At 36.2% G+C, this 21,877-nt stretch overlaps 1 protein-coding gene across 2 annotated transcripts; it reads left to right on the plus strand.

The window, feature by feature from the left end:
- The first annotated feature begins 1,865 nt into the window (after positions 1 to 1,865).
- LOC143451375 (guanine nucleotide-binding protein G(q) subunit alpha-like) lies at positions 1,866 to 21,877 on the plus strand. Of its 2 annotated transcripts, none has more exons than XM_076951868.1 (7): positions 1,866 to 2,247; positions 9,667 to 9,851; positions 11,434 to 11,594; positions 13,848 to 13,976; positions 14,364 to 14,493; positions 16,814 to 16,967; positions 20,043 to 21,877. In XM_076951868.1, exons 1-7 carry the CDS (start codon positions 2,124 to 2,126, stop codon positions 20,231 to 20,233), a joined length of 1,074 nt encoding a protein of 357 aa, XP_076807983.1. In that variant the 5' UTR covers positions 1,866 to 2,123; the 3' UTR covers positions 20,234 to 21,877. The 2 variants fall into 2 exon arrangements, with proteins under 2 accessions (XP_076807983.1, XP_076807982.1); XM_076951867.1 differs by lacking the exon at positions 1,866 to 2,247 and adding an exon at positions 8,528 to 8,819.

Here is a 21,877-nt window from a genome sequence, read left to right on the forward strand (position 1 = left end):
AGGTTGAAGTGACACACGGAATTGGTGCCACATTTTTAACGTGGCGCGACTCCATTGTCCACATACACCCATTTTGTTACAAGAAAGTTTGACATTTAACTTTCAATAACTTAGCCAGTAATGTCGTATATAACATGGAGCAAAATTATTTTATAGTAACTGTTATTTTCTTACCGGTACTAATTAAAAGAAACGAAATAAAATGAAACTAATTGCGAGGTGTTTGAACTTAACTTTGCAATTTTAATGTTGTTGCCGCATTAAAAACAAGTACATTCACATGCAGCAACAACAGCAAAAATTTAATAAAAGTTTTCCCGGCCTAATAGCCCTTAGCATAGTTTTGCATGGGTTGTAAATAGTAGTAAATAGTAGTAAATAGATAAAATGTTTGCCCGTTTAATTAATTCCCTTTTTGCTTGAAGTGACGCCACATCCTCGCGCAAGCTATTTCTATTAAAAGAACAGGAAGTAACTTTTAATATTATACCCTAAATATTTCTGTACGTGCAATGCGTGAAGTCAGTGGCAACTGTTTGCTTTTTCATGCAAATTGTGCGCTGGAAAACAATGGTTTAAGTACGTCATAGTCAACATTCAACAGCACACTGAACAATATCGTCGAATTTAATCATGCAAATTTTGGCGTGTAAAATGCATAATGTTGCAAACGAAACTTATCAGCGATATAAAAAAGGACAAGTTTTGATGCTAGACATTGAATTGTGTATGAAGTTTGATGCGTTCAATGCGGTAGTTATGCCTTCAAATTCCATAGCACATTAGATTGCTTCATATTGAAATTCGAGTTCAATACGTCTTTAGCTTCCGCTAGCTAAAATGACGTCGTATCACACCTTATGACCGAAATGAAGCGACAATAATCCGTGAAGTAAGGTCTCGTGGTGTGATCAATGATTGTCGGGCTCCATACAAATTGTTTTAAATTATCACTCCTGCGATCCGGGCTAAGCTCTTAATGGTTCGAGAAGTTGACTGTAGATGAGATAAACAATCTGCAAGTGAATTTAAGGTTTCATAAAAAGCAATAAATAATTAAAAACTGAGCTTTGACGGAGTTTCCTCTCAAGGCGATTATTGCGAAATACAGAATGTCTTCAGATGTTGGAATTGGCCAGGGGCCGCGCCGGCAAAACAAGAAATGGAGAAACAGCGTAAGACAGAGGGTGGTTGTTTGACTGTCGAATTTTAAACATTTTCACAACATTATCAACGCTCGAGCAATTTAACTTTAACTCTGCCTTGGAAGCACTTGTTGCTAATGTAGGCTATTTTTAGCATGCGCTCACAGTTCTATGGCGTGTCCATATAAATGCATTCTAATATGACATATGGGTTATGCCTAAATATCTTAACCTAGTTTTTTTTTCCTAATTGACCGCTTGACCCATATTGTGTTCCAGCTGTAATAGCTTGCTGGTGTAATGTTATACTTATACGCGCAGTAGGCAGAAACACAGAACAGACAAGATGTTTTCATCTTGTTGTTTTGCCCTAACATGTAAGCATGATTTTGCAACGGGCACCTCAGCAAAAAGGTGGATTCGAAACTAGGTTTGTGCATTCTCTTTTCGCCTTAAACGCCTTGCATAAATGTCTACAAAAACCGAGTCGTTTGTTTTTTGTTTTAAATATTCATGACAGGTACAGAGGTTGAATTTGTGAGCGAAGGCGAAAAGACACCGGCATAAAACATATGCATCTCGCCACCAAACTATGTCAAGCTATTGTTTGCTAAGAAACAACATTATGCCTACATAATCATGACTATAAGCTGTTGTTTAAACGTATATGATAGGATTTTTTGGTAATTGTTTTTTTGTTATTAACTATCATAGCAATTACGTTACAGATTCAGTACTTCGGCTTATGTTGTGTTTATAGTGTGGCAGTATTGTTTGACATAGGTGGAATAAAATAGGATATGCGGTAATTCATCAAAGAAGGAAAGCCCACCGGTTTACCTGCATTATTTAGTCTCTACAGGAATCGAATGTTCTGGTGGAAGCTGTATCTGTTGTTTCTGGTTCAAGAAATTTTGCTGGATTTATAGAAGTTTATAATAGCGAATTCTTCCAAGACGATTTTGTGAGCAGGCAGAAATGGAGCTGGCATGCTTTCTGTCAAAGGCCGAGAGAGAGCAACGGCGCGTAAATAAAGCGATTGAGGATAGTATACGAAGAACTTCCAAGGACAACAAAAGAGAGATGAAATTACTCTTGTTGGGTAAGTTATTTCCGTATATTTATCTAACCCACGCACATGGGGTCCATATTACTTTGGCATACATCGATTGGATGACACCATCACTGTATGAAAATCATATTTGTTAGACTTATTCGATAATAAAAGTGTTGCAAGCAGCTGTACTTAATACCATACTGATATCTTTCTGTTAAAGTAGTAAGTATACGCGTTCCCATTCTACCGTAGACCTAAGTTTATTTAATAGTGCTGTAATTATTTCGCGTTATACCCTTTCTAAAAGATTTATTGTTGTGGAAAACACATGCAGTAAATACATAAGTTCTTAACGTGGTCTGACCTCTTAGGCAATAGGATGAATAGGAATACCCTCTCTGCTCTTTGTTGTAACATACACGACACCAAAAAACGTGTAACCTAAGCATTATTCTTAGCTAAGTTGATGCCCAGATTGTACGCACAGTGATTTTAACACACCCTGTGACTCGCGAGTTCAATCAAGCGTCAATTATTTAAACGCTTCTGCAAGATAGACAGCTATTGGTGACAAATTATTTTGTAATTTAAAATTGCGTGTGCATTGTCTAACATTTTCCCAAACCTTGTTTTCATTCAATTCATTCAGTCATTCATTCAATCTTCACAATTATTTGCACTCAAAGGTTGGAAGTGCACAATAAGGTCGCATGCATTATAGATCAGCTGTCTTCGATAATTCGCAATGAGCCAAAAAACATTCGCTAAACCGGATTTCCGGTTTTTTGTACGTTATGATATAACTCATTATTCAATGAAAAACTAAGTATAGCTTTTCTTTTTACACATTAAAAAGCAAATTTGCTGAAAATAAATGGCACTGAGCTGCATCTTCAAACAGCATTTAAGCGTTATGCTACTTTTCTTGTTTTGATGGAATAAATTGATATAGGCTTGTCAACTACAGTAGCTACCAGACCATTTTGCAAAGTCTTACACACTTTAGCAGTCAGGCAAATATTACGCCATGGTTTGATGCTCATAAATTGCCATAACGGCAACAAGTTTCAAAGTATGAAAATAAGTTAATCTTAGTTATAGGCCTTTATACGGGGACGTGTTTTTATATCTACGACACAATAATTTCAATGGGTACGTGCAAAATCAGCGAAACAATCACACGCGAAAAGCTTTAGTTTTTGTTCCATTCCTTTCTCAAAACGGTCGTTTTCTATTAGTCAAGAAGTTAATCATGTTTCTGTGTTTATAAATTCGTAATGAAAATGATGCTGATCTTTTTTCTATGATTGAATTGACATGAGCAGCTCTTTTCATATTGCTGACGAAGGATGACAAAGGAAGCCCAGCTTGATCGATTTCAGGTTTTTGGTGTTAACCAGTTTTGCAGAAAACAACAGGAAGTTGGCGCTAAAGAACTTTGGAAACGTGTTTCGTTCCCTTAAAACAGTGCTTCTCAACCTTTTTTTACGCCGACCCAAATATTAAACGTAAATTAATAGCGATGCTGAGGCGACCCAATTTTTTACCCCTAAATTGGATATTTACAAATATTTAGCCTTTACTCGAACGTAGCTAATCTAAAGTCTCACAGCAAATAATTAAATCATCACCATGCTTCTTCACTTGTGTTTCCGCAACAATTCAGTATGACGTCAACAAACAGTCAATATGCAATGAATAGAGTAAGGTACTCAGTTATCGAACGGTTTTGTGGTCTAGTTTAATTGGCGACGGCGACCCAAACCAACCAAATGGCGACCCACTTTTGGGTCGCGACCCAGGGGTTGAGAAGCACTGCCTTAAAACGTCTGCTCATTTTTGGGGCTTGATTAGCACCAACAAATTCCTGGTTGTTTGTATGGGGTGGTTGTTTTTGACAGTTTTGGTGTGGCGTTTTTTTTATTGGTTGATATGGCTTTAACCAACACTTGTAAGTGACTCCCGATTTCAGTACCAAGTAGTTGCTAATAACACAACTAAGTCAGAAAAGCTGATTTATTTGACTGCTGATTTATTGCAAAATGAAGATTAAAGTCAATTTGGTGTATCGTAAAAAAACAACAAAGCGCTTGCCGAAAAGAGGATCTTTTAAAACATGGTGTAATTTCTCAAATTTATGTTTGCTTTGATCGTGGCTAATTTGGGAGATTGGTTTCTCACCGTGTTCTTGACGTAATGATTTCGTTTCGGCTGGCGTAATCTAAGTGGAAAGGTAGGCTTCGTCTAAAAGTTCCTTCCATGTAACAACCCACGTTCAGGGATTGTGTGCTGACGTTGTACTACTATTTTACTACGGTAGTCTACTACTATTAAATTTGAAAATTTACCTTTATCGTAGCGATAGAACTTCTATGACTTTGACTCCAAACATATGATGTTGCACGTCCGCGTATATATTTATGACGTGTACGCTATGATGACGTCATTAAACTTTTGCAGTGATTCAGTGCGAGTAAAATAATAGTCGTGGCTGTTACTGACATCTCCAGAAATGTTATCGCTGCCCGAATATAGCCATATCACACGGTTACATTATTAATGGGTTGTCGTTAACCTGCTTGTAGTCACCGTCATTATATAAATAGCGTAGTCGTAAGTCATATAATATAATACACAAAGGCCGTTTGTGGCGTGTCGCGTTTTGACGTAAAATAGAATTACTTTTTTAGCTATATGGATCGAAAATGACAGACAAAGGTCATGTGGAATATCTAATGAACCACACGTACAAAACATTGTATCACGCATTTACGTCATACGTCATGGACGTAAGCCTACGTAGGCTACTCTTACGTCGACGCAATTTTATTGATCTTAGTATGTTCAGAAGACGAAGGAGAAAAGACAGGGTAGGCATAGCAACGTGTCGTCCTAACACATTACCACAACATCGACACTTTTCTAGATTTACATCGGAACACAGCCAAGGCAGAATATGTCTATCTCTCATTCAAACGAGTCATTTGAGACGGAAGCTAATGCAAGTCTACCTTGAAATTGTGTTATGACGTTTTCCAGGTTAGCAAGGGACTGCAAAATTGCAGGAACGAATTTGTGTATTATCACGTGTATAGACCTGTTGCTGCAGATTAGGCGACAAGTTTTATTTTTGAAGTGTTCATTATATCTTCTATCAGTGGCAAAATTGACACTGAAACTAAATTATAATTTAGTTTCACTGTCTGAGACAGCGGTCTTTTAAGAATCAACAACCAACATAGCCCAAAATATTTTCTACGGTTGCGCTGGTAAAACCTTCTTACCAAATTTAGCTAACCTTCAAATTTAACACTAGCGTTTTTAACGAGCGCAAAGTCAATGCGTTTGGTTTTAATCGGTATTTGAATCCCATTATTTTCGCCTGGGGAACGGAGATATAATGTAGGCCTACGTTCTTAAGCTGTAGGCCTAGTAGACGTTTTGAAAGGAACGAAGTTGCGCAGTTCAGTGAAACAATTTGTCTCTCAAACTCTGCATTTCTAAGAGTAGGCTAGTGAGTGTCTTGTGAGAGTTCTTCTGTTACATATCGTTTGTGTAAATTGCGCTCTGTGGACTTCTGCACGTTTTACAAATTAGTGTTCCGTAGTCGCTGCAACAACAATACGTTGATGTTGCCAACATGCTTTTTTGGCAAAACAGAAAATGACTTCAAAAGCGTGTTTCGGGTAAACTGAGAAGTAATCAAACACAGAAATCCAGGCTCACTTTATCAACTTGATATAAAAGCTAGGGCTATGGGTAAAAGTGACCTTACTTTGAAACAAAATTGCTGAAAAAGTTTTTCTTTCAGAAATGAGTAGCCAGGATGTTGCCTTACAGTCACGGCATATTGCGTAATTGTAAAGTTTCCTTTACAATGAGACCTTTTTCAACACGACAGTAAGACGGCGGAAACGTTCTTGGTGCTTGCTTGAAACATCTTAAGTATTTTAATGGAAGTCTTTAAGTCTTATGATTAAAGGCTATGTTATTTGGTATCATAATGTTTGCCCTCGGACTGAGGAAAGTAAGGTAGGCTATGGTATGGTAGTTGAAAGTTTAACCAGTGTTTTCTTTCGGTGTTACTGATCACAAATGGGTATGTATAAGCGCAGATAGATAGATTTAGCAGTTGCTGTTTCTTTGGAACTAGTTGTTTCTACAGAAAGTGTGAATTATCTCATGATTGTTTCTCACATGTAACTTCAGTAAACGCGAGAAACGTTTTTCAGGGAATAATTGCTGACCAACGCAAAATCTAATTAACCACTATTTAACAGTCCTGTTAAGGGAATTTGACTTACTTAAGCATTAAATATTGTATCGCCACTGGACACGTCTTTATACTGACACATAGGTCACATGAAAAGGAAATAAGCACGATTCAGCCTAGAGATTAGACACTATGCGAGCATTGAATGTTGCCGAGTCAAATGATCATGTATTTTGTATCAGAAGAAGTATTACGAATTAACGTTAAACAATTAACGAAATGGTTGCTGTTGCACGGGTTTTTCTAAACATGGGTTTACGTCAATCGAGTTTTTACACTTGTTTGTCCTTTTCTGAGGAACTAAACTTGTAAATTACAGGAGCTTCTTTTTTTTTGAGGGTTTTCCCCGTGTCTACATTTTTAGACTTCTAAAAATAGCCATTTGTTGATTTCAATAACAAAGATGAATGTCTATTTTATTAACCTAGGAATCAGGAATCATGTGAATTAAAATAAAGATACAAGATTTTACAACATTCATCGTTATGGGTAGGAAAACTTTCTTGGTTAAAAGAATAAAATCTTTTTCTCTTTTTTCTCCCCGTCAATTTAAACATTCCATTTCGGCTTTGATCAGATAACTTCCCATAATGCAACAGCACACCACACCCGGTCAGTAAAAAGCAGAAATCTCGAGTCTCGTTCCCAAGCAAAGCGATCTCGTTGTTTGAAAGAATCTATAAATAAGTAATGTCCTTAGATACGGATGTTGTCAAGCAGAGCTAGAACAGGTGGAATTTTTGACTAACCTATTTCTTATCCGTAAACTGTTAATTGTGTGAAAATGAGTCTGCATCTTTTGATAGATTTTGGGGTCTATAGCGTACAGCCACAGAATGCATTTGTATACTAGACCGCAGCTACTCAAATTGTGACGTCATTTGATTGTGCACTTCTGTACTAGACCTAGATCATGTTTTTTCAGCTCGTTTTATTACTCTCACTATGATGTTTACAGAATTTGAGACAGTTTGGTAACGGTATACGTTGTCTGGTATAAGTTAACTGAAAGCAGTAAATAACCACCGTTGCATAGTCTTTTAGCGATACAACGAGTCTTGTACCATGCGTTGTCAGCAATTCCAACGCTAGCTTAGACCAAAAAATGAAATGATATTGTTAAAAGTATAAAAGGTAAAAACAAATCTGTATAAAACAATCTTGTTGTGTTAGGCCACCAGGCTGTAGTTTATTTAGCCTAGTTAGTATTTTTTCGAATTCAATGCGGTGGCATTTAAAAGCCACTAGACTGATACAATTGTTTTCTATTTGTTGCTAATATAGGCCTATTCACATCACTTCCCATTCCCAACAGTGTAGAAATGCGTATAAATCATTTATTTCTGAAGCCACTTAGCCTACAAGCTTATGTTTTAACTTACTTCGACATGGTTAATTTAGTCTAAGTTAGTCGTAAAGCTTGTGAGGTTGATTGTGTAGCCTTTAATTGACCTGTAGTACTGCTAGTTGTTTTAAAAATGACTTCATGCAAAATTAGTTATTGTAGCAGTTGGTGCAAGATGTTGCAATTGTTGTCGCTCTTTCTCTTATTATTATATATATAAAAGCCTATACTTTTTTCTCGGAACGCACTTTTTTGTTGTTAATGCATCTTCTTTGCACAAAATTGTTGATTTTGTTAATATGTACTGTATATATCGTGTTGTATATATGTTAGTATATGCCATTCCCAGATATGCATAGAATAGAATATATGACAACATATATTATAATAACTAGATTTGCATTTTAGTCATCAGCCAAACTCTATGTTTACTTCCAGTTGCACTTGAAAAATCACCATGAAATATTCAGTGTGTGTTTAACTGTTCATAAAACTGCTAATATTATTTTAGTGTAATCCCGCATCTTTATGGTGCTTGCTTACGGATTTATGTGGGAATGTTTGTCTGCAAGGAGCTTCAGTCGGTTCAGTATAGTTGTATTCTCAAATTAAAATGTTTTAGCAAGACATTAAAGTTGTCAGCGCTAAAGATGAGGTTTTTGAAAGAATGGTTAGGTTTTAATACTTTTTTAAGATGCGGTTTTAAAAATTAGCTACTTTCTTCCAGTTTTAGAAAATGGAAAATGGGTTAGCCTTGGATATAACAAGAATGGATTAACAAAATGTGGATTAATATTTATTCTGTATCAAAAACCTGCCAAGCATTTTCCTGATGGTCATTTGCTTGCAATAATACAACAATGGGAGTTATAAACATTGTAGCTAATTGTTGTAAATCGAACGAAGAGATAGAGGCTGAAAAAATTAATGGGCAAATTGAGCGTGAACTTAGACGTCATAAAAAAGATGCCCGTCGTGAACTGAAGTTATTATTGCTGGGTAAGAACTGCATTTTTACTGTGTTTTGGAACCGAAACAAGTACAAATTGCTAATGTTTTAGTTGTTTATATTGTGATTAACTGGTTTCAATACATACACATATAACGGTCATATACCAATAATTTGTTACATGCAGCATACTAATCTTCGAAATAAAACATAGTTTTTGACTATGTTTTAATCGCACAAATGGTAGTAGGAACTAGGAAATGAAAACGTTGCTACGTGAAAATTTGAATTAGCCATTCTTTCACCAATGGATGGTTAAATAATTTCAGATTGGGTTAAACAGTCACCATATTAGCTCGTTTTATGCACAATACCTAAACAGCATTAAAGCCTTCATGGAGTGTTTTGCTTGAGCTATGCTTATATATACTGCAGCTTTGTAGCGAAAGTCGTTGATTATGCATTGATTGTGTGCAGCATATGGTCAGGCGAAATGCTTAATTAATTTTCTGTATGCGCTAGTTGTACAGACTAGCCATTTGATCAAAACTATTTCTGTTGTATATATTTACTCGAACAGCTGTACAGTGATTGTATGTGTATACTCATCATATATTTTATACTATAACTATAGTGATGCATATTGTGTGCAGTATAGTTTAACAGATACTACCCATCATGCATGATAGTTGTGATATTTTTACGTGATACTGTATTTAATATGCCAAGTTGCCTATCATTTATCTTCACATGTACATATACATATAGAACTAACAGCATTTAATATTTGCCTATAGAAGAAAGCTTATTATTGTTTGGCTGACTGACTGACAATATAGTATTTGCATTTTGCAATTCATCTTCACTGGTTTAGTGACAATTTATTTGTCGTTTTAGGCACTGGTGAGAGTGGAAAAAGCACCTTCATCAAACAAATGCGAATTATCCACGGAGATGGATACAACGAGGAAGACAAACGAAGTTTCATCAAACTTGTATACCAAAATATTCTCACATCAATGCAGAATATGACAGCTGCTATGAATACGCTTCATATAGAATATGAAAATGAAGAAAATTATGTAAGAAACTAATTCGTATGCTTAGTAGGCTGCTGGTATTTAGTTTGTTTCCACTTTCCACATTAATGACTGTTAATAACCCATATGCCATATACCTTATTTATATATGCATGTGTGTGTGATGAATCAGATATGTGTATCTGTAAGTAGACTGCAATATTTGTAAATGGTACATACTGTACATACATATATGTATATAGCAGGGGTGGCCAGACCTGCTTCATGCTCGAGCCGCATATAACATAATCCAGTTTTAAAAGAGCCACAACACAGACACAATAAAAAACACAAATTTATTCACTCACAAAGAAGTGTAGCTATTGATTAACATTAGTGCTGGGTGGTGATACTATGAGTCTCCAACTGGGCTTCACCAACTCTTTTTGCAATTATTATTATAACCGTAACCAAGACTTAAAACTAGGTCAGCCCTGACGTACAGCTTCAATCTGACAGTTTACTTAACTACAGTGTACAAGTTAGTACACTTCTGTACAATAATGTACTTTTTGGAGTGTGATTTGATTATTACTAACAATCAGTCCATTGTTAATACGTGTGATAGAACGCATTGTTTCATAATCTGATCAAACAACTTGTCTTGTCCGGGAAAATTGCATGTCAAATTCAACAATACTAATTCATTAAAGAGCCGCAATGAAAGGCTCAAAGAGCCGCAGTTTGGCCTCCCCTGGTATATAGCTTTATGCTGGTGTAGTGGTGCTCAAAGGCATCAGATTTTTTAAATAATGAAATCCCATATGATTTCTTGCTCAAAAAAGACGTTTTTTCCTTCATGTCACACTAAGTGGAGAATTATGTTGTTAAAGGAACCTAACAGTTAGGAGAAATGTTTGACAAAATTTCAATGTGTAGATAAATTATAGTAAATTCTGTAGCCTTTGGGTTAATTTACAAATCCTCCATATTTAGGACAACGTTTAATTGAGAACTTGCTTTAACAGACGATTCTGTTTTTGTGAAATTGTGTTTAATTAATTGAATGCATGTTTAGAGACAAGCGCTTACCTGCTGACCTTTACTTTTTATTATAGTAAAACTTGATTTTTAAAGAAACGATGATTTTGTTGTGTACAACACACAGCAAGACAGACTTATTTCTCCATCTGTAGAATTTCACAAATTGCACATGTTATATGTTAGCCTGTTGTTATACAGCTTAAGCCCATGTTTTAAGTGCAAATGCAGTTAAATTCAAACATTTGTTTCTATAAATTGCAATAAGAGTGATAATATGGTCTCGTCGAGACTCCAAGTTGATACCTATTTTGATACAATAGTTCGTATATATATTTTATGTATTAGCCCATAGCCTACTAAAACCAATGCAACCTTTGATAGCCAACAATGATGAAAAAACTATTTCCATTTTACTGGCAAAATATGCTGGATGTTTTATATCTTTTTGTTCCTGCGTATGCTGTGTATATATAATGTTTATAAAAATGGTGACGGATGCGTATATATATGGTATTCTTGCACACTATATAGGTTATGTGTATATACCTATTATATCATATGGATTATTGGTCATTAAAGTTTACCACTTCTTTACTTTCAGAGCAATGCTGAAGAATTTCGAGATATCCAAATCGACAAAGTGTCAGATTACAGAGATTTTGTTATTTTTGTTCCATTTATTCAAAAACTTTGGCAAGACCAAGGCATTCAAAGGTGTTATGACCGAAGAAGAGAATACCAGTTATCAGACTCCACTAATTAGTAAGTTTAATTTTAGATGTTGTTTGTTTGTGCTATTTTACTTTTTGACTCTGTATGTTGTGTAATTTTAAGCAAGATAGTCTCTATAGAATGCACAGATATATAGCGTTTTTTCATTGTATGCAGATATATATCATAGAATGATTGTGAAAGGCCGCTTTGCGTTTTTCTTAAGTAACAATAACACAATATACACAGACATACTTTACCTTGTTTATATAATTCTTATCTGCATATTTAAACCACGTTCTCTTTTTGATCAGTAAACAGCTATATATAGACTTGTATGTATTTGTGTGTGTATAAATACATTTTAACATTAACACATGAGGTGAACGTAAACTGAACATGGTTTAACTCAAAAACTCAGATAAATCAAAGTAATCTAACTGGACCTAACAAAATGCCTTCATACTATTGCTATTATCCCAACTTAAGATGATATTTGATTGAGTAATGGAAATGAAGTACTCAACACTTGGTCATTAGTGACGTTAATTGTAAATTCACCTGTGGTAGATGTCGATGTACATGAATTAGATACAGACACCAACGTTACAAGCGGTGCTGATTATATCATGGAACGCTACACTGCTGCAAGACGGCTAGGTGTAACTTCGCCATTTAAGAAAAATATGGGTTATTATTAAAAATACGCTGAAAATACATTAAGTGTAATAATAAAAAAATCTTATTTCATTTTATAAAATTTGATAGTGTTGTTTGAAAGGTAGGTTGTGGATTTTGCAAATTGATTCTTTTCAGCTAATTTGTTTTGGAGCTCTTCCAAAAGTGCCATGATTACAATTTTCCAAAAGCTTAAATTGTGTTTTTGAACATGTTATATATCTGGAACTAACTGTCTTTGAGAGCTTCAACTCTCTGAAAGCTTGTCATACATTGGCTAGACTTCTTGACAAACATTTACCCAGTAGTTTACTTAAAGTAAAAGTTACATGTATTTGTACTGTACTGTACTGTACATTATCTATGGCTGTTTCTTAGTAGTAAGTTTTAAGTTAGTCAAATGAATATTGTTAAATTTTGAAGGTGGCTCTAGGTCAGACCTGAAAGATCTTTTAACTCTTTTTTAGAACAGTTCAAAGATCTCATATTTAAAAGGCTGGAGCCAGTTTTGAATAGGACACCAAGTATTTTCGTAAAAACTTGTAGCATTTTCATACAAGCACATGTAACATTTGCATTATGTGAAATGTAGCATTGTTTTAGATATTTTAGTGTTCTGTGATAAATAAATGATTGGTGTTTATACAGAAAACCACAATAGATTTTTGCACAATAACTCAATTCACAAAATTCCCCTTCCAAAGCATCACTTTTTTAAAAAAGCTTGCGTGGATAAACTTGATTGAATGGTTTTATAAACAGCGATGGTAGCGAGAATTACCCTAACATTGATGATGTAATGGACAAACAGTTTATAAATAAAATGGATTTACGCCATACTGACAATAGTCTAGTAGTAGTTACCATCCACAGTATAACTCTTATCCGCCAACTACAGCCCGCTGATCGAGTTGAATTCTATGTACATAGACTTGTATCGTCATATTTTATAAGGCTTACTCAGACTATTTGTTGTTTGTCTGCCACCAAACTGTCTGTGTAACCTTGTAGTTCTAGTTGCCTTGGGGCACCATCCAGACAGAAACGTTTACCGTAAGTTGGTGAATTGATAGACTTTTAGTTAAAAGCAATTTACAGTCTTTTTCTTCTGTAGATTTTCCTGGTAGCGCAGTGGTTTAATTTTCCAGCACCAAGTTTCTTGAAAAACAAATTTTTTGACCATGGCTGACATACCTTTTCTTTATTCTGTTATGCAAAGCATATATTATGTCAGTGACTGTTGTTAAATCAATATATTTCACTGTGTGTTTGTGGCATAGGGTCGTGAGTTAGTGTCAGGATCAATAAACCTTAAGGTCTTCATTGTGAAACAACCTGTACGTGCTTCTCATTGTGTTTTAGGATTACTTGCGCATTTCAGAGATTTTGTCTCTCTGTTAAAGTCCTGTTAAGTGCTGTCATCCACTTTAACATTGGTGCATACCTAATCAATGACATAACCTAACCACATGCTACATAAAGTTATATGTACAATCAGGTGATACATGCTATAAATTGCATGTTATTTTAAACTGTTGGCTACGCTAATAATCATTTATAGTTCACCCCCCAATCCAACCTTTCATTGGTAATTTATATTAAAATGTATGAATGCTTTCATTTCAGTTACCTTTCCGCTTTGGAGCGGATAAAAGATGCAAACTTCCTACCAACGCAACAAGACATCTTACGAGTCAGAATTCCAACTACTGGCATCATTGAATACCCTTTTGATTTAGATCAAATTATATTTAGGTAACAAAAATCATATTGATAGATGAATATATGTACTACATAATTACATGCTTGCTTGTTTGACCACTGACTATAGCGAAGTTGTAGTTTAAATGGCTTAGTACTGTTATTAAACGTGTAAACCTTATATATAGACATGTCATGTAATTTTATTAGACTCAATTCATGATCTCAATTACAGTATATATAATGTCGATGTGCTTTTGTGTGTTTTTATTGTCGCTACTTTTTAATGATATGTCTGCACAGTGCCTTCGTCAGATATAATGTATATACTAAAAATGTTAGCTTGTTTCTGTTTAGAAAGCTTGGTGTTATATGCATATATTCAATTGTATTTTCATACTTTAATATTTCAAGCATTGTGTTATAACTCTAACTATGCAGAATGGTTGATGTTGGGGGTCAGAGGTCAGAAAGAAGAAAATGGATTCATTGTTTTGAGAATGTGACCTCCATTATGTTTCTGGTAGCACTGAGCGAGTATGATCAGGTGCTTGTTGAAGCAGGCAATGAGGTTGGTTATGAAAATTGTATATCTTATATATATTTAATCTATATCATACTGGTAATATCTTAGTTCTAAGCAATGTTACTTGGTAGATTTCTTGTACACTTGTAAAAATGTATAGACAGTTGGATTAGGTTATATGTTATACGATGCTGCCATTCGACAGGTCTATGGTGTAATGATGCCATCCAGGGTCATAAAGGAATATCCATGTGTGCATAGATGTCTCTCTGTTATTGTTCTTTGATGATACATTGAGTTAATTATTAACCAAAGGTCACCAGGGTGACAAATATCAAGGGTTACTAAGCAAGCGTTGGTGTTAATAATTAAACACCGACTGGGCTGCCTTCTGTCAATATCAATCCACACCATAAAGATTAAATCCTAATTCCTAAGCAGTATTAGCACTTAAATTGTCAGTTTTTTGTACTTTGCTATTGGTGTCAGCACTGAGCAAACAAAACCCACTCAGGATGTAGAAAAGATTATAACATACCGTATATATACATATGTGTAATCACATATTTTTTGACCTTTTTTAAATGTATTGGTTTTATAGCTTGTAATGTAAATGAATTTTGTGTAAAGCTGCAATGTAAATCACAACAAAATTATTTATTTCATTAACCAACGAATTTTTTGGCCAAGCTATTAATTATCTAGCAGCCAGTTGAAAGCTAATCCAGACAAAAAACGTTTTCGCCCACATGCGGTTATAACCAAAAGTACTGCCAGGCTAAAACTATCTGCTTTACCAGTAGTCTCTGGAATCAGAAATTTTGTGAAAATATTGAATCAGTGTTCAGATTCTTGAAACAACATTCAATCCCACTATTATATAACAATATGTGGGAGGTCATTGATAGAAATGCAGGCAAAGGTACTTGTCTATTAAAAACAGGGTGCGCTACCATCTATTTGGGATAAAAAATAAGAACGTTTGGAACTAAACTAAGATTTTTCTACCAAAAAGAAACAAAATGGCAGAGCAATGTGTTAACCGATGTGGAATTGACTTGGGCTTGAAGAATATCACTTACGCTGATTGGTAGCTACTGTGAAATCCCTCCAGGCTTTTTGAGAAAATTCTGTTAAGAAAGCTTTGTATTTGCAAGGTTGATAACTGAAACTTCTATAATAATATCAGTGCATTTGTACCCGTCTACAAAACTCAAGTCACTTGCATGATATATCACGCAGAACGATAAATTGTTGTGGTGATCAATATTTCTCACCCATCATCAGCACGCCAAGGCCGCGTATAACGTACAAAGCAATACAAAACTGTAAAGGCAGAACCAGCTAGGTGTGCTGGCTCGTTGAATACAAAAAGAAAGCCATCTTCATGCATGGTTTCATCATTAGAATGTTGAACTACGCCCAGACAACCCTTGCCACATTAGTTATTGGTCAACGGTTGCTGTTCACTTCAGTATATATTTAAATGTGTTACAATAAGTTCTCTTTTTGTGGAAGTCTTTTTAGTAATTAGACTCTCCATTATAATGTTAATATTTATTCAAACTGGGTGTTTCCTTTGTCAATTGCTTTTATTCAAATATGTAGCGGTAGTGTTATAGCAGCTAGGTCCCCGCTTGGAACAGTTGAACTAATCTTGACCTGCACATGGTAGTAGTGTCCCTTGTAATTGGCCAATCACAACCACTGATCATGTTGTATCAGGCATATATGATCTTTCGAATAAGGTAATTACAAAAATGGTGAAGCAGCACACAGGGCTCGTAAAACTCAATTAACAAGTCTGCTTTCATTTGTTGACGCCACTCATAATACAGTTAAAGGTTTCAACTATTTTTAACCCCTATGCTTCATTTGCAACACACTTACGTTACGTTCGTATCTGTAATGTTATCCTCAGAAATTAACAGAGGCGGGCAGTTGGTACTTTGAAAGTACCATCGGTAATGGTACAGGGACTTCGCAAAAATGTACTGACGGTTCCGGTATTCGGTACTTTGTCAGTACTCGGTACCGGTACTTTTTGTGTTAAAGATGCAGCTGGAAATGCAAATTTTGCTGCTATCATTCCCCCAGTAAAGGTTATTCAAGGCCAAAACATATGTGACGTTACTCGCTTGAAATTTTACTTGACATTTATGGATTAATAAAAATCAACAGATGCTAAAATTGGTATTAAGGAATAATTTACATGTATTTTTCAAAACATACTTGTTAAAATTTTGAAATAATCCGTGAAAGTTGTTAATTAATGCTGATGTTACTGTGGAATGTGAGCCTTACTAAAAGCATTACAACCAAGCTGGGAGACCACAAATATCACAAGATTTCTTTTATTCCCCAGAACCGTATGGAAGAGAGCAAGGCGTTGTTTCGAACCATCATCACCTACCCATGGTTTCATAATTCATCTGTAATTCTTTTCCTCAACAAGAAGGACTTACTGGAAGAGAAAATCGAACATTCAAACCTCGCTGACTACTTTCCCGATTTTGAAGGTATGTCAGCCTTTGTAGTGCCGTTAAATACCAGATCTAATCGAATGGTGACGTCGACATATAGGCGGTGTGGATTTCCTGTGCTGTCGACAGCCGGTGAGCTCGTGTCGGTGGGTCATGGGGTCTCTGTATAATAAAGAGTTTTTTGGTCATAACGTTTCACAACAAAGATAAGATGTTCTTAGGAAAATGTGTTATTATTTACAGCAGTTACTTAATAAAAAGCATCGTAATGTTAGTTAACGACCTTCTTCTGCTCTTTACTGTAGCTCTAAAGTGTTTGTTAGTGTTTTTTGCCATCGCAGTTGAAGTCAGTTTAAAATAAGTCGTTAAACTCTGCGAAGAAAATGAAACCAGGCAAATGTTTTGTCGTGATCACTTTTGTTTCAATCCCTTTTGTTTGAAAAAAAAGGAGAAAGGATTCATTGAACTCCTGCCTCTGTTGCCAATAGGAGCCAAACACACGCATTGATTGACAGGTTTGGACGAAACAGCGGCGGAGATGAGAGGCTGCTTGTTTTTTGATTAGCGCACGCTTTTAATTGCTAAACCTCACAAGGCCCTGATGCAAGCAGGCGCGGTATTTCGCGACTTATTCATAATGAAACGTGCTCCATCGACCAACGAATGATATCCAATCACGTGAACAGGAAATTGGCATTTTTTGACTTGATTTCGTATTCCATCGCATACTCGTGGCCACACATGGGTCATGCCATAACACACTGTGAGATACGTAATTTGTATGCTACGTGCGTGCTGGGGTTTTAATTTTGATTATATCTCATTATCGTGTTAGATCCCTTTTTGCATTTGAGCTTAAACAACAACTTCAGCCAAGCTGTCATTTCTGCTGTTGGATGCACAAAGCTGTGTGTAAATTGGTGAAAATTTGCAGTGAATTGCGACAAATATGCGGCCGCGACGCGAGTTTCAACCACAGTTGTAAATTGGTCGCATTTCCTAAAATAGCGCTGAATCATGATTTAAGTGACGCAATCTTCATGCAAAACCGGTGGCAGTGTTAGCTATGGTATATGAAATTGTATTCCATTAGACAGAGTTTTACTATGGGCGTTGTCTTTTGACCAATAACATTGCAAAATGAAGTTTCAGCCATGAGACAACCGTGTTGCACCGTTTTCATTCGCTTAAACTGGCGTAAAAGGTCTAATTAATATCATCTTCATCTCCACGTTTTCCAGTATGATTTCCGTAATCGATGGGTGCAAAAGCTTAAGTGCAGTTGTACAGAAGATTGTCAAGTTTGGTTATAATTATCGAACTTATGTACGTTTGGGTGGTGTGATTTTCCGTTGCCTTCATAAGTGCTGACATAGACAAAGCCGTCTTTATTCGGCCCATTAATTAATTATTAATGGCATTGTTAAGCGCTTTATCCGTTGCTCACTAATAAAAGATAACATTGGGGTTACATCGTACCTGTAGCAGACTTCAGAAAAAATACGTCGCATTTTCTCACATTTCACGTTTTTTGAAGTGTTTAGCCTTTGACTTGTTCAATTGTTTCGCTTGCAGATGCTTTGTGAAGTCATGTTTAGATTCAAAAGCTATTCTACGTTTTTTGCAGAAAGGAAAAACTATGTAAAGATTCCCACTCGCCAGCCATGCGTTTAGCGCATGGTTAAATTTGACCCTGTTGCTCCAACTATTATGATCGCAAGATATCTTAATACTGTATAAGTCTACACCGTCATATAACGTTTAACACATGTGATTAAGACGATTTTCTGTCCTTTTTTCATACGATCCGCTAACACTTACTGCGCTATCGTCATCTCTGATCCATGTCCGTCTATATTTGTCATCAGCGTTGCTATTTTTAAAATGTTTTAAAATATTTTTGGTCGTGTATGTTTATAGCGATTGACGCGTGTCGATGAACGGACAATAATTACTGTTATTCAACTAAACATTTTTTAACTGATTCGCAATCATAAATGCAAAAATAAATTTAACAGCATTAACTTAATCTTTGATTTAATGCAAAATATAACCAACTTTGTTATGATATCAGTAGAACAGAAAGTAAGGCTTTGGCAACAGAAAAATAAACAGTAAGTAATCGACTGTAATATGACATTACAGTAGCCTTTAATTTCCGGTTGGTGATGGCAAATACGCCTTATCCAACAAAGCTTGTTTACGATAGCAAGCTGCAATATTTAGGCAAATGATAGGTTTTATGAAGGGTAAAGTGGGCCCACGTCTCGCTTCATTGGTTTCGTTTCGCTTGTCCGATATTGGTTCTTGAAAAACCATTCATCACAATCACGTCACGTAACGATTTGTGTCACATGACTGCGTTTCTATCCACAGAAATAGAATCGCGGAAAATCCGTCTCTTAATACGATCCGCCACGTAACCGCACAACTATCTGAACCGCGTGGCACGCCATAGTGAAATAGTTGGTTTGTGAATCAGGCCCAAAAAGAAAGGCTAAAATAGTCGACACGTCACCTTGTGTGGGTTGTATGTTACTAATTTTGTTGTGTAAGACTATCAACCCCAAAGTCGAACATGATTTTTCCCTTTCCGAAAAATTTCCGGGTTGATATTTTATTAATAAAAATTTAGATTACACCGCTGTCTCTCATAACCGCAGTATTCTGTTTGAATAAATGTCGCTCGGCGTTTGAGTCGTGATAGCTTATATGCGGCCATTGCTCTTTTGTTAAGTTTGGGGTTGTCAAAGTAAAATATTAATTTGTTCTTTCTACTTAGGGTAATTACTGCAAGTGGTTTGCCCTCCGTCCACTTGAGAGCTGTGGTAATTTTTTTTTGCTAAAGCAGGGGTTTCCTCAACCTTTCTTGTTGCTCCCACCCCTTGCTTTTATAAAATGCTGCCTTGAACTATCAAATATTTGCGTTTTCATAGGTTTCGCAACCCCGAAAAAGTTATCATCCCACGAGGATGCCGGTTGGGAACCCCTGTGTTGAATCAACTCCCTGGCTTAATTGGCTTAAATTCAACCCCACCCCTACGTAACAAGTTTAGTAACTCTTTGAGTGGATTAGCGACTCGATTATGATTTTTTTTTTTGGTCATTCAGGTCCACCGAAAGACGCAAATTCGGCTCGAGAATTCATCCTCTGTATGTTCGTCGATCTGAACCCAGACCAGGACAAGATAGTCTACAGTCACTTCACATGCGCGACAGACACCGAGAACATCCGCTTCGTCTTCGCTGCAGTCCGGGACACCATCCTTCAGGCCAATCTCAAGGAGTACAATCTTGTTTGATGTACCGGACCCTACTTTTTCTGCTCCTTTATATTATCAAGGACGACGCCCCTCAAGGGGGGCTTAGTGAACGTCGCATAAGGGGTCCTGAACCTACTCACCCCCCTAAACAACTTCCCCCGGAAGAATAAAGCTGCTTAGCGCGGAACCTGTTTTCTCCCCCGTCCCTTACGGTCTCAAAGTTTTAGCGTTTTTCTACTTGAGATCGATTATCATCCGTGAATCGATGCATTTTACCTTTGTGCAGTTTTCTGAAGCTGCTTGCCTGGGATATCGAACATGGAGTGAGTTTTCACCCAAAGTAATATTAATTTTAACGGCTCCATAGCCTGGTGTCACTCTACCGCTCGAGAGGTAGGAGATAGTCCGTTTTTGGTGTCGAAACTGCACCCTTTTATCGAAACCCAGGTCTAGGTTTTCATTGTTTTATTTTTAATCTTGTTACCATTTATTCTTTTTACCACAATGAACTGCTGTTTTAACAACTATCTTTGTATGGTACTAAGTTCTCGCTTCATTCACATTCAAAGTTGTTTTTAAACCTTATCCCAGAACTCGGGGTTCGATTCTATTGCTACAATTTTTACATTCGTTTTTCAGAGTTAGTATACTTTTCGGGTCAATGTAGCTATAAAGTCACTTGCGACCGTTTTTTAGGCAACTGTTGGCGTTGCTTGGGAACTTGGTTGTCACAACTACAAGTGAGGCCACAATTCCAGCAATAGTTGTCTCCATGGCTTCAATCATTTCGGAATATGTTTGTTAGGGTATGACGTCACTTTTCATCGATGACAAGGCATCCGGCGATGACGTCATTATGTAGATACAGTGAAATAGTTCGCACGATCGTAACATATCCAAAACAGTTTGATTTGGCGCTTTCATTTGGATTGTGTTTATCAAAAAACAGTTAACTTCCACAAATTGCTGTCCATCCAGCTGTTACGTAATTTTTGTCATACGTCACAAAGGGAATTGTGATTCTATCGATCGTAAAATGGAACTTATTCAATTAATTCTGCGTGATTCAGAACGGAAAATGTTTTGTTACTCCACTAACATGTGTAGAGCCTTGCATGATCCCGTTGCTTTAAAAGCACAGTTTTTGCTTTTTTTACAAATAAATTTGATCCTACGGTTGCGTTTCGGTCGAATCCACTTCTGCGTGTGTTATGTGTTTGGTTTTTCTGCAAACTATTAGGTTTATCTGCTCCTTTCAAAGCGCGTTACTTAACAGAAACATTATCTTATTTAAGCTTTACTGACGGTGTATAAATATGTTATCTTTCTTCGATATATTATATATATGTTGATTATTCTAACTTGCATTCCTGGTGTGTAGCGTGACGTCACCTTAACGTAACAGCGATGGTGCGTTAGACTATCGTTGGGCATTGATGTATATAACAAAGCACTTTTCTACAAACTTTTTTTATGTCTCGGCACAACTTTTGGGACGTAACTTGAAAACTTAACCCAGTACATTACTAATGGAAGTAACTGTTACCATATAAAGGACCCTTGCCCTTTTTGCCCTTATCCTAGTTGACCCTTGTGACCGAGTAACACAATATTAACCCAATGTGCGACCGGTTTTGCGCAAATGCCAGAAGTGATTTTCAATAAACAAAACTTATCCACAAA

The sequence above is a fragment of the Clavelina lepadiformis genome, chromosome 4 (assembly GCF_947623445.1).
Source record: "Clavelina lepadiformis chromosome 4, kaClaLepa1.1, whole genome shotgun sequence".
Lineage (NCBI taxonomy): Eukaryota > Metazoa > Chordata > Ascidiacea > Aplousobranchia > Clavelinidae > Clavelina > Clavelina lepadiformis.